The sequence below is a fragment of the Crinia signifera genome, chromosome 1, assembly GCF_055691185.1.
Source record: "Crinia signifera chromosome 1, ASM5569118v1, whole genome shotgun sequence".
NCBI classification, from domain to species: Eukaryota; Metazoa; Chordata; class Amphibia; order Anura; family Myobatrachidae; genus Crinia; species Crinia signifera.
Genome location: NC_139217.1, coordinates 89,018,741 through 89,033,779, shown reverse-complemented (window position 1 = coordinate 89,033,779; position 15,039 = coordinate 89,018,741). Strand labels below are relative to the sequence as shown.

Below are 15,039 nucleotides of genomic sequence, written 5' to 3'. Positions count from 1 at the left end.
AATCTACTGCACACTAATATCAGATGAGGTAAGGATCTACAGTTTCACCATAAAGATTTTTTCCCCATACAAACGGCCCTTGGTACAAAAAAGGTTCCCCACCCCTGCTCTACTGTAACAGATGAGGTTAGTAATCTACTGTGCACTATAACAGATGAGGTAAGGATCTACTGTACACTGTAACACTATAACATTTCATATAAGGATCTACTCTACACTGTAATGGATGAGGTAAGGAATCTAGTCTACACTGTAACAGATGAGCTAAGTAATCTACTGCACACTGCAAAGGATTTTATTTTATTTATGTATGTTAATTATGGTTAGTTACCACAAATAAATGTTTATATATTTTTATCAATTGTGTTGTGTGGAAACTAATCCTTCCTCTACTGTAACAGATGAGGTAAGTAATCTACTGTACACTAGAACAGATGAGGTAAGGAATCTGCGATAACAGATGAGGTAAGGAATCTACTGTACACTATAACAGATGAGGTAAGTAATCTAATGTACATTGTAACAAAAGAGGTAAGGAATCTACTTTACATGATAACAGAAGAAGTAAGGAAGCTACCGTACATGATAACAGATTAGGTAAGTAATCTACTTCACACTATAACAGATGAGGTAAGGATCTGCAGTTTCACCATAACAGATGAGGTAATGATCCACTGTACACTATAATAGATGAGGTAAAGATCTACTGTACACTGTAACACTATAACATATCATATAAGGATCTACTCTACACTGTAACGGATGAGGTAAGGAATCTACTCTACACTGTAACAGATGAGGTAAGTAATCTACTGCAAAGGATTTTATTTTATTTATGTATGCTATTTATTATGGTTAGTTACCACAAATAAATATTTATATATTTTTATCAATTGTTGTGTGGAAATTAATCCTTCCTCTACTGTAACAGATGAGGTACACTATAACAGATGAGATAAGTAATCTACTGTACACTGTAACAGAAGAGGTAAGGAATCTACTGTACATGATAACAGAAGAGGTAAGGAATCTACAGTACATGATAACAGATGAGTTAAGGATCTACTGTACACTGTAACAGATGAGGTAAGGATCTACTGTACACTGTAACAGAAGAGGTAAGGAATCTACTGTACATGATAACAGAAGAGGTAAGGAATCTACAGTACATGATAACAGATGAGTTAAGGATCTACTGTACACTGTAACAGATGAGGTAAGGATCTACCTGTACACTATAACAGATCATATAAGGATCTACTCAACACTGTAATGGATGAGGTAAGGAATCTACTCTACACTGTAACAGATGCGGTAAGGAATCTGCTGTACACTATAACAGATGAGGTAAGTAATCTACAATACACTGCAAAGGATTTCATTTTATGTATGTTTTTAATTATGGTTAGTTACCACAAATAAATGTTTATATATTTTTATCATTCCTCTACTGCAGGGGTGGGGAACCTCAGGCCCCGGGGCCGTATGTGGCCCCCATAGGCGGTCTGAGTGGCCCTCCCACCTGCCCGGCGGCTTTGCCGGTAGTCAAGTACAGGAGAATTCTCGCGAGAGGTCGGTAGTTCTAGCAAGATTCCTCTTAATCAAAAGCAGCCGGAGACTGTCAGTCCTATTCAGCGCCAGCTGCCGGAGCGTGGGACGGCTGAAGCAGGACAATTTTTAAGGGAAATTTTTACATATGGCCCGAAAGATTTTTTCCCCATACAAACGGCCCTTGGTACAAAAAAGGTTCCCCACCCCTGCTCTACTGTAACAGATGAGGTTAGTAATCTACTGTGCACTATAACAGATGAGGTAAGTAATCTACTGTGCACTATAACAGATGAGGAACACTATAACAGATGAGGTAAGGAATCTACTGTACACAATAACAGATGAGGTAAGGAATCTACTGTACACTAAAACAGATGAGGTAAGGAATCTACTGTACACTATAACAGATGGGGTAAGGAATCTACTGTACACAATAACTGATGAGGTAAGGAATCTACTGTACATGATAACAGAAGAGGTAAGGAATCTACTGTACACAATAACAGATGAGGTAAGGAATCTACTGTACACTATAACAGATGAGGTAAGTAATTTACTGTACACTGTAACAAAAGAGGTAAGGAATCTACAGTACATGATAACAGATGATTTAAGGATCTACTGTACACTGTAACAGATGAGGTAAGGATCTACTGTACACTGTAACAGATGAGGTAAGGATCTACCTGTACACTATAACATATGAGGTAAGGATCTACCTGTACACTATAACATATAATATAAGGATCTACTCTACACTTTAATGGATGAGGTAAGGAATCTACTCTACACTGTAACAGATGCAGTAAGTAATCTACAGTACACTGCAAAGGATTTTATTTTATGTATGTTTTTTAATTGTGGTTAGTTACCACAAATAAATGTGTATATATTTTTACCATTAGTTGTGTGGAATTTAATCTTTCCTGAAAAGCGCAGTTTTCTTTCTTTTTTCACTGTAACAGATGAGGTAAGTATCTATTGTACACTATAACAGATGAGGTAAGAAATCTATAGTACACTATAACAAACGAGGTAAGGAATCTATAGTACACTATAACAGATGAGGTAAGGATACTACTGTACACGATAACAGATGAGGTAAGGAATCTACTGTACATGATAACAGATGAGGTAAGGATCTACTGTACACGATAACAGATGAGGTAAGTAATATACTGTACACGACAACAGATGAGGTAAGGAATCTACTGTACAAGATATCAGATGAGGTAAGGAATCTACTGTACATGATAACAGATGAGGTAAGGATCTACTGTACATGATAACAGATGAGGTAGGGAATCTACAGTACATGATAACAGATGAGGTAAGGATACTACTGTACACGATAACAGATGAGGTAAGGAATCTACTGTACATGATAACAGATGAGGTAAGGATCTACTGTACATGATAACAGATAAGGTAAGTAATATACTGTACACGACAACAGATGAGGTAAGGAATCTACTGTACATGATAACAGATGAGGTAAGGATCTACGGTACACGATAACAGATGAGGTAAGGAATCTACTGTACAAGACAACAGATGAGGTAAGGAATCTACTGTACAAGATAGCAGATGAGGTAAGGAATCTACTGTGCATGATAACAGATGAGGTAAGGATCTACTGTACATGATAACAGATGAGGTAAGGAATCTACTGTACACTATAACAGATGAGGTAAGGAATCTACTGTACACTATAACAGATGAAGTAAGGATACTGCTGTACACAATAACAGATGAGGTAAGGAATCTACTGTACATGATAACAGATGAGGTAAGGATCTACTGTACATGATAACAGATGAGGTAAGTAATCTACTGTACACGACAACAGATGAGGTAAGGAATCTACTGCACATGATAACAGATGAGGCAAGGATCTACTGTACACGATAACAGATGAGGTAAGGAATCTACCTTAAATGATAACAGATGAGGTAAGGAATCTACTGTACACAATAACAGATGAGGTAAGGAATCTACTGTACATGATAACAGAAGAGGTAAGGAATCTACTGTACACAATAACAGATGAGGTAAGGAATCTACTGTACACTATAACAGATGAGATAAGTCATTTACTGTACACTGTAACAAAAGAGGTAAGGAATCTACTGTACATGATAACAGAAGAGGTAAGGAATCTATTGTACACGATAACAGATGAGGTAAGGAATCTACTGTACACGATAACAGATGATTTACGGATCTACTGTACACTGTAACAGATGAGGTAAGGATCTACCTGTACACTATAACATATAATATAAGGATCTACTCTACACTTTAATGGATGAGGTAAGGAATCTACTCTACACTGTAACACATGCAGTAAGTAATCTACAGTACACTGCAAAGGATTTTATTTTATTTTATGTATGTTTTTAATTATGGTTAGTTACCACAAATAAATGTTTATATATTTTTACGATTAGTTGTGTGGAATTTAAGTAATCTACTGTGATAACAGATAACAGATGAGGTTAGGAATCTACTGTACATGATAACAGATGAGGTAAGGATCTACGGTACACAATAACAGATGAGGTAAGGAATCTACTGTACATGATAACAGATGAGGTAAGAATCTACTGTACACGATAACAGATGAGGTAAGGAATCTACTGTACATGATAACAGATGAGGTAAGGATCTACAGTACATGATAACAGATGATGTAAGGAATATACTGTACATGATAACAAATGAGGTAAGAATCTATTCTACACGATAACAGATGAGGTAAGGAATCTACTGTACATGATAACAGATGAGGTAAGGAATCTACAGTACACGATAACAGATGAGGTAATGATCTACTGTGCACTATAGCAGAGGAGGTAAGGATATTCTGTACACTATACAGGGCACACACCGGCACATTATTTGTTACTTAGGGCCTGATTCAGACCTGGTCGTTGGGCTGCGAGCCCAGCTATCAGGTAAAAGCCACCCCACATGGCACTAGGTAAAAACCGGACCCGGACAAGACACTGGACTGCCGGACCAGGGGGGTGTCTTGTCCGGGGGGATCCCTGTGATAGCTTTCACCAGGGACATGGGGAAGGGGAGATTACAGTCTCCCCGTGTGGTCCGGACCTTTCCGTTTTTATTACACCCCCGGACCATGCAGGGTATTCTCCCCCTTCTCCTCTCCCTGGTGACAGGTGTCAGAGCAGCCCCTTCGGACTGGACACCCTCGGACAGGACACCGACCAGATGCTACAAGCTCCGGAATGCAGACTTTGATGTCCGGTCCGGTGGTCCGTGGTCTTTTCCAGGTCCGGTTTTTACCCATACCACCCCACATGATTGAAATCCCACTCATGTGTATGGCTGTAAATGTGTTTTCCAGCCATGCACACAAGGATCGAATGGATTTCCCCATGTTGGCATACGATGTAAAGGCCATGGGGCGCTGCTGACATCATCGGCCATCCCTTCTAACGGCCTGCTGATGTCTTAATTTCTGGGCACTCGCAAAATACGCAGCCATTTCGCCCACCATCGGACACCAGTTGTCATTCACCTTGCATACGGATAGCGAAGGATTGTATTCTCTTGCTCTGATTCACATACAGGCTGCACATAGCGTACAGTGCCCAGGCGTGCTCTTCCACAAATTTGCTCGGGCTGCAAGTCTAAATTGGGCAATTAGTTTCTACAACATAAATGGATTTCAGAGCGGATGTTTTTTCTTGCTATATCTTGATCAGGTATATAACTATTATATTATACAAGTTTATATATTTAATGTTTATATATTTATCAGCCTTTAGTTATATTGCCAGATGAATATATAACTGCAGAATTGGAACATGATGTCTCCTTTGCAGGAAGCATGTCACTTTACAAATACATAATAGATGCCCACAACACACTTACTTATGATTAAATAAATAATATTAATAATAATAATAATAGCAAAAGCAATCACCGCAATGTCTGGAGAATGAAGGGTAAGATTACAAGTGATAACACTGAATGCATGCTGATGGTATTATCATCTTCATAATCCCAGATTAAGGCTGGGCCTGTATCATAGCTCTGACTGCATCCATCTGTACATACAGCGGATTCTCTATATGAGACCCAGCAATACGCTATTCCCGTCAGGGCGCAGCTGATGGCTGCAATGGAGAAGCAGAGGACATCACAGCTAGGCACAGGGATGGATGAGTCACTGCTACATATACTGGGTACATGGCTGCAGCATGCAGGGGACATCTCCTTCCTCTTACACCATCCTGTGCACTAACCTTGGGCAGCCTGATATGCTCCATGTTGTGTGTGCTGCTCAGTACAGGAGGATCCCGGTGGCCATTGGCTGCTTCCCCACGGGGTGACGTTCGGAGTGTGGGGATGTAGATGTGTCAGTGGCCGGCTCCGCCCCTCCAGGTGCTGCTGCTGCTATAGCTATACAGTACACAGTTCTCTGCAGTGCACTAGTGCTGCTGACCGTGATCTGTATGTGCTGCAGACACGCTCTCCCCACTGCAATCACTATACTGTGCGTTATTATAGCTAGGGTGTTCTGTAGCAGAATGCTGTGACCAGGTGGTGATGCATTATACTCCATTTATTAGTATTCTCCATTTATTAATTAAACTATGTAACTAAATATTATGTCTCCATTTCTTTATTAGAGGAAGAAATGTACTTTCTACTGTAGATTTTCCTATATATTGTAGGCTCCAGCTTTTTCTAAAGGATATAAAATACTTAGGGGGGAAATTAGTAAAATGGGAGTTATTTTTCAGATGGGATGTTGCTATGGGCAACCAATCAGATAATATCTTTCATCTGAAGGTGCTAAATATATAAGGGTACTTGTGTATTATCACGGCGCCCATCGCATATCGGAACACGATTTTTCATCGCATCATATGCCATTGCATGCCATACACCCGATGCACAGCGATGCAATGCGATTTAAGCCCCCTATACGACTTTAAATTGTATAAGCACTAATGGGTGTTTTTAAGCACTCTAATGGGTGCACCCCCACGCCACCCCCAGTATGAACGTGAACCCAAAGCGTGGCGAGCACAGCGGTACGCGTCCTCCGACCTTTTCATACCCCCACTATCCACGCTGGTGTGGAGTTGATGTTATATAGTGTGGCGAGCGCAGCGAGCCCCGCATGTATGTGTGCTCACCACGCTTTGGGCTCGGTGGCTCGCTGCACTCGCCACACTATATAAAATCAACTCCACGCCGACGTGTATAGTGGGGGTATGAAAAGGTCGGAGGACGCGTACCGCCGCCGCTCGCCACACTTCGGGTTCACGTTCATAGTGGGGGTGGCATGGGGGTCCATTTAACATTGTAAGCCCCCATTGGGGAGCTTATACAATCTATAATCGCATCGCATTGTATGACATCGGGAGACATCGTGGAACATCGCATGCCTTATGGTCTGCGATGCGATGGGCACCATGATAATACACAAGTACCAAATAAGTACATTTTAATTGGTTGCCCATCGAAGCACTGGATGTTACATAGAACTTCCATTGGTACTTGTTTCCTAGCAGGCCGCCCAGTACGCATTTAGCGTACTGGGCTATTCTCCATAGTGAAATCGCATCGCATTGCGCAGCGTGTATAGTGCTGTGCGATGAGATGTGATGTCCATATGAAATGCCCAGGAGTGCTTATACAAGCAAATATCGCATTGAATCACAGGGCACCAGATGCGATGCGATGCGATATTTTATAGTAGAAGCACACAAACTATGAGATGTGATGGGTGCTTACTATGAAAAGTGATGACATGTGATGTGTGCATAGGAGGTGTACGCGTCCTACAACCTTTTCATACCCCCACTATCCACGTCGGCGTGGAGTTGAGAATAGATTAGTGTGGCGAGCCCAAAGCGTGGCGAGCGCAGAGAGCCCCGCGAGGGGACGCGGATACCTTCACAGGTAAAAGCGTCCCTTCGCGGGCTTCACAGGTATCCGCGTCCGCTCGCCACGTTTTGGGCTCGGTGGCTCGCTGCGCTCGCCACACTAATCTATTCTCAACTCCACGCCGACGTGGATAGTGGGGGTATGAAAAGGTCGTAGGACGCGTACCGCCACCCCTCGCGGGCTCGCTGCGCTCGCCACGCTTCAGGTTCACGTTTATAGTGGGGGGGTGGCGTGGGGGTGCATTTAACATTGTAAGCACCCATTAGGGTGCTTAACATTGTATAAGCACCCATTAGGGTGCTTATACAATGTTTAATCGCATCGCATCGTATGGCATTGTATGCCATGTACAATGGCATACAATTTGAAAATTGTATGCCATCGTACACTAACCAACAAAATCTCGTCGCATCGCATACCATCGCATGCGTAATGGTATGCGATGCGATGGGCGCCGCCAAAATACACAAGTACCCAATCATTGGCCTCAAGCCTCTAGTTGTATGTTGATTGAGTCCTCACTACTTATATTTAAGCTGTAATATGTATTGAACTGTCGCGCTCTTTATTTGTACTCTATTTTGTTATTTATTCAATGTTATGCCAAGTTTTGTCTCCCTGTATTGTTCCTTTGTACGGCACTGCGAAACACTTGTGGCACCTTATAAATAAAATTATAGTAATAATAATGACGACATGTGTTAACTAATAACTAATTTACTTAAATCATTTGATTAATGTACCATAAATAATTAAGAACATTCATTAATAATTAAAATATAACAACTTTAAAATCAGAAACAGTAATGATTACAGAACAAGGAGACTAAAAAGAACAAGAAGAATAAATGAAATATTAATGAATCATCCTTGGGGAGGAGCTTCAGGGCCTCAATTATGCGGAGGTAAGGGTCCTCAGCTCCCAATGCTTTGCGCCACATGAACTCAGTAAGATATGAATACAGTCCATGACGCAAGTGCCTCTTTGGCGCTTAATCAAATAGTAAAGAATCGCCACAAATCACCACCAGCTCTTCTTGTCAAGACAGAATATCACCTCAGAGTGATTTCTGAGAGGATCTGACAGGGGGCGGGAATGACAGGGAGCGGGAATGGGAAAATCGCATCGCATCGCATGCTACTACTATATGTGATGCAATGCGATTTCAGTACGTTTGCGTACGTAATAAATCTGGGCGCCCTGCTAGGAAACAAGTACCCTTCCATCTTGGTAATTTTCACCCTTTGAAACCAGCTTTTTCTTTTTTTATTATATATCTGCCTCTAATTACTGTACAGTAGATGCTGGCTTTTATTATATATATTTATCATGGATTTAGCTTTTTTTTATTATAATTTATTTATATTTATTATACATCTGTCATGTTCTTTATACGGTATTTAAAATTGTTTCTGTTTTTCAGTCATGGCACCATTGAGTATCAGAATTGTTTATGGCAGCCCAAGCCAAAACGTTCTTATTATAAAATTTAGAAGAAAAATATTAAATAAAGCAAATCGTGTTTTTATGTCATCCTAAAGCTGTGTACACCCTGCGATTTTGCCTTAAATTCCCTTCCGATTATGACTATATAGTTAAATCATTATGTTGTGAAATTTATGTTCTGGCTTTCATATATTGTTTGAGTGTGTATATATACAGTATGTGTTTAATTGTTTTGTTTTTATATTATTATTATTATTATTATTATTATTATTATTATTATTATTATTATTATTATTATTGTTATTATTGGGTTTTTTTTGTCTATGTAATATATATGGGTAAATATTGTTGGTGAGGATGGTTGGTCCTTGTTCTAAATCTGCACTTTACAGTAATTTCAATATATAACATTTTCATATATGTTGTCATGTTTAAATAGTAGTTGATAACATATCCAAGCACAAGGTGTGTTGTATTGGTAATAAAGGTTTACTCCTATTGCAAAAGGCAGCGTTTAGTCCAAAAGTACAACATCGTAAGGCGCTGCTACCAACAGCACTGATCAACAGAAAGATTCAGGCCAGGGCCAGATGTACAAATCTTGAAAAGTGATAAAATGGAGAGTGATAAACCACCAGCCAATCAGCTCCTACCTGTTATGTTACAGGCTGTGTTTGAAAAAAGACAGGTAGTAGCTGATTGGCTGGTGGTTTATCACTCTCTATTTTATCACTTCTCATGGCTTAGTACATCTGGCCGAGGGTCTTGGGGAAAGCACTGCTTCCGCTCCATTGCATCTGCATGTATCTTAAATGGTGCCGGGAATAACACCTAGCAGCCAGTAGCACAGGCTACACAGCAGCCAGGAGCATCCGCAGGACTCCTTCAGCATGGCACCATGCAGCATGTGGAGCTGTCCTGGGTATCTTTGGGACGCTTTGGGCAGTGCTTAACTTCCTAGAGCCAGGGATCCCGCCTCCAGCAACTGTACCTAGAGGAATTGGTGCTATTCTGAAGGCAAACGATGGTCACACCAAATATTTATTTCATTCAGATTGTTCATTCACTTTGTGTTTTGAATGTTACTAATTGATGAATGAAGCATGGTTACTTTGCAGAACACCTGCCTAAGGGGCCCGTTTATCAAGTAATATTTGCGGTTAAATCCCCGAAAACATCAGTTTTCGGGGGTTAACCGCAAATATTAAGTAGCACTGAGATGTATTAAGGGGGACCACAGCAGGAATCTCCGATCCCTGCTGCGATCCCCCCCTGCAGCACCGCCGGCCGCATCCCCCATAGGTTTCTATGGGGGATGCGAAGCTGCCTGATGTATCAACATCGGGCAGCCCGGCATCGCACCCCTGGGCTATCGCCATTCTCATATGGCCATAGCCCATTGTAGCCTATGGCTACATATCGCACTGCATGCGCAGACCCCCAGGCTTTCGGAGCCCTGTCCCGGCGCACAGCTGATAATACATTGGGGTGAAATGATCGCATTTTACAATGCGATCCTGGGCGATAATATTCCACCCAGATCGCATTGTAAATGCGATCAATGATAAATGGGGCCCTAAAACTTTTGGACACTATTGTGTGTTTGTATGTGTGTATGTGTGTGAATAGATAGATAGATAGATAGATAGATAGATAGATAGATAGATAGATAGATAGATAGATAGATAGATAGATAGTCTTTATATACTTTTTGTATATACTTAAGGGACATGTCAGCCAGAGGTATCATCATTATTTCCAAGATCAGACCCTTTCTCAACCAGAATGCTACCAAGGCCCTTATCTACTCCTGGTCATCTCCAAACTGAGGCCCTTATTCTGCATCGTGCGGTACGGCCCGCGTGCGGCCGTACCGCCGATGTTTTTAGTCTGCACATGCGCAGAGGTCAATCTGCGCATGTGCAGCCCCATTCGCCGCAGACGTATTTCGTCCGCCGCAAAGGGGGCGTATAGGGGCGTGAGGGGCTTCATACCCTCATTTCCCTATGTATACGCCCTGCGTTTCATGGGCGTTCCCATGCAAACGCGGGGCGTATGCATGCTAATGAGGGTATGACGCCACTGATGGGGGCGGAAAGCTGACGTCGCCGGATGTCAGCTCTCAGCCCCCATACAAGCTAACACACGGACGATTGTCCGTGTGGTCTCAGCTTGCGGGAGCTGCTGTGGCGTGCGGCCCTGCCTTCGATGGTCGACGACCATCGAATGCAGGGGGCAGCTCCCACCATGGTGGAGGCGTACGCCCCACCATTTTCATGCGGATCGCCAGCCGTCCGTGTACGGACGGCCGTGGCGATCCGTCTCGTGGGCGGGGATTGGTTTGTGCGGCCAGAGCACCGTGTGCGGCTCTGGCCGCACCAACCAGAATAAGGGCCTGATTACTGCAATCTCCTATGTGGCATCCCTGGCAAATGCCTCTCTCTCTCTTCACTCCAATCTACCTGCAAAGCATCAGCCCAATTTACAGTATCTTCCTCATCAATCCCACTATGCCCACCTCCCCTCTCTTAGGGGGTTATTCTAGTCCATTCTTTCTGACAAAATCCTTCTTAGATGGACAAAACCATGTGCACTGCGGGTGGGGCAGATGTAACTTGTGCAGAGAGAATTAGATTTGGGTGGGGTTTTACTTCAAAGTGAGATCTATTTTGCAGTGTAATAATAAAGCAGTCAGTATTTTTCCTGCACAGAAACAAAATAACTCACCCAAATCTAACTCTGTCTGCACAAGTCACATCTGCCCCACCTGCAGTGCACATGGTTTTGTCCATTTGAGAAGGAATTTGCCTTTGCGAGTGAACCAGAATAAGGGCCATAGCCACTAGCATCGCAAACTTAAGAGGTCTACATTCCACAGTCGCAGGCATCTCGTGCATTTCCTCACTTCTGGTAATGTATTCCAACGGCTCTGGTAGCCGGGCACTCCACAAAATTACCGGGAGATACAGTATGTAAGCTTGCATTCCACAGCTAATATGGAAGAGCCTGCTATATAAACGTAATGGTTATGCTCACATCGCAATTATCACGGGGACATATAACTAGAGGGTTTACTGGCTCAAACATAAGTAAGAATTTGTATTAAATATGTTTATTTATGAGCAGTCAGGGCCGGCGATTCCCGCTCAGCAGAGGATGCAGAGCAGGCAGGTGCCAGGCAGGAGAGGCGCTCTCCCTGCTTTGCATCCTCTGCCGCTATCCTGTAGTGGCCAGATGCCGCTGTGCCTGTCATACTGACAGAGCAGCTTCTCCCTGTCATTTTTTTGCTCTATTGTATCATTTACTAAAGGAGATGAGCAGCCCTCTGAGTCTGCTCTGTCTCCGTGTAAAGGTGCGTACACACGGGGCAATATGATCGCTGGCAATATATTGCTAGCAATATATTGCTCAGCAATCATATTGTTCAGTGTCCCATTTTCATCTGCGACCAGAGATGGTCGCAGATGAAAATGTCACAGTGCCGGGAGAAGAGGCAGTGGAAGTCGCTGGTCGGAGGAGCATGCTCCTCCGACCAGTGACCATTCAGGAAAATTTTTTGGTTTTAAACCAGAAAAGGGCGCTTCCCTTACGGATTTTTCAAAATGTATATGTATAAGAAGGAGGGGGGTTGAAATACTCCCCTTAAAGATGATGTTCAAAATTCTCCTTCTTCTCCTTGAATATATCCACTTGGCTCCACCAGATGTTCATATATATGTGGAAGGACAAAAGAATAACAATGGGTGAATCCACATCACAAAATATATAAGTTTTCACAAAGCACTGTTTGGTAAGTGTGGCTTCACAGATGATCTGCGTACCCAGACTCACTCAGAAAGGTGTGTGGTTGCACTTATAAAGGTTTCTTTCTTAAGGTATATGGGGGCGTACCAGTACTCACGATGAAATCGACGGTACCCCACGTACAAAGGTTTCTTTTCCTCCAATATTTTGATGGAAAAATATTTTATTTCAACATAAGGTAATGAATAAAAACTTCTGTAGCAAAAAAACAGAATACAGGAGGTATCAATTCCAGAGTCAACACTCAGATTTCCAGAGGTCCGGACCTGGAGTCTGTGTGGACTACTGGTCTTACACTCACCTGTTTCTTCTGGAGTCAATAGCACTGGGTCAGAAACAACATGTTTCGAGACTCTAGGGTCTCTTCATCAGGCTCCTGACCAGTGCTGGGTTATACTGGGGTTTAAATACCCTCTCATACATTGACTTCCGGTTTCCGGACTTCCGTGACCGGAAGTGAAGTTCCGTGACATGAATAATACATATAGACATATTTATAAACATTTCAGCCTCCCCCTCATGTTAAATTGATATCAAGTGTTCTGGAGTGGTCTCTATTCGCGGTGAGACAGCCGCGAAGTTCCGTTCTTCCATGCTTGTTTACTTCCGCAAATTGCGGAACGTCACTTCCGGTTTCGTTTTCAATGCTGTTCACCGCGTGGAGGCTGGCGTCCTCCGTTTTCCCGCTTTTTTTCTCTTTATCTCTCCCTCCCACTTCTCTCTGCGCTTATAATGTAAGGCTTTGTAATGTTCTTAAAGGGCCGGCTTGTTTATATTCTGAGGAAGGAGGTAGAGGATAATATATATAAGAAAAAATGGTTCTGCATAATACGGGACTTGAAAAAAATATAAATATATAAAATGTCTAAAAAACATTCTAAAAATTATAAGAATATTATAAAAATATAAAAAAATTATAGAAATATTATATTTAAAATCAATTTACGAAGATATAAAAGGTTTTCTTGGATAATAAATGGAGATGATTATAAGAACATATAAAAGATGAATAGAAAAATAGAAAAATAGAAAAGTAGAAAAATGGAAAAATGGAAATAAAAGGAACTGGAGATATATTTGGATGAGGATTAATAAAATGTACAATCGTTAAAGGAACCACTTAAGCTCAAAATTACTATTTAATCCTAAAGGGACAAGGGTTTTCAATTTAAAAATGAGCTTCATCTCCGCCCTTGCTAAGTTCTGTTCCACATTTCTATTTTTCCAACTCCCAGTGATCTTCTGTATCCCCACTATTTTCTTAATGGAGTTGGGGGAACAGTGATGTTTTTCAAGGAAATGTTTCGCAAGGTTATGGGTAAGCAGTCCCTTTTTAATGTTGCGGAAATGTTCCGCAACTCTAGTTTTCAGTGGACGAGTGGTTCTCCCAACATACGGTAAACCACAAGTACATTCAATAAGATAAACGATATTGGCTGAATCACAGGTAATAAAATCCTTGATTTTAAAAGACACATTATTGACTTTGATCTCAGTGGTCTCAGTTGGTCACTCTGGAAGTGTGTCTGTGTTTGTTGTTCTTCGTATCTTCTCTTTCTTCTTTCCTGGGCCGAGTTTTTAATTCTTCTCGATATTCCCTAGGTTCCCTTCTAGGGGAGCTCGAAAACTTTTTTCTTTGATGTTCCCGATTTTTCGTATAGCTGTCTTCCTCCTCTCTTGGTTCACCCTGTTGTCTGGATTTATAATGATCTTTTTTACGATATGTTGAATGGCGATCTCTTCTATTGACTCGTGGCGATTCTCTATATGGTTCCATTCTCGTGGGTACATCATGATGACTGTCATGATGACGTCGGTAAGTTTGTTGTTCTTGTTTTCTTCTCTGATTTTCTCTTTCTATATATGGGTTTCTTTCTTGACGTTGTTGAAAAAATGGTCGTTGATAATTTCTTCCCCGGTTGAAATCTTCTGCACGGTGGGTGTATGGTCTTTGAGGCTTATAGTTGGCTCGTTCTCTCCAATTCCTATATCTCTGTGGTGATGTTCTCTGTTGCTGATAATTCATTCCTCTTTGATTCCTTGATTCATATCTCCTGTTGTGGTTAATTCTATACTGGAACCTTTGATTTGGGTGACTTCTATATTCCTCTTTTCTTCTGTAGTGTCCGTTTCTCCAAGCCTCCTGATTGGGTGGAATTCTTTCTAGTGAGGGAGACGGAGAGTAATCAAATTTGTTCTCTTTTGGGACACATATCTTAGTCTGTATGTTTTTCTTTTTTTCTTTTTTCTTTTTCTTTTTTTCTTCTTTATCGGCTTCTTCTATTTCCTTCTTTTCTTTTTCCGCACCA

General features: G+C 41.6%; 1 protein-coding gene across 1 annotated transcript in view; it reads right to left on the bottom strand.

The window, feature by feature from the left end:
• The window catches only part of MTMR7 (myotubularin related protein 7), a 77,766-nt gene extending 71,768 nt beyond the window's left edge, over positions 1–5,998 (bottom strand). The window contains exon 1 of the mRNA XM_083169695.1: positions 5,826–5,998. Within this exon, the coding sequence (XP_083025821.1) occupies positions 5,826–5,849 (24 nt within the window). The 5' untranslated portion in view covers positions 5,850–5,998. The remainder of the gene's footprint in view (positions 1–5,825) is intronic.
• Between the last annotated feature and the right edge of the window lie 9,041 nt (positions 5,999–15,039).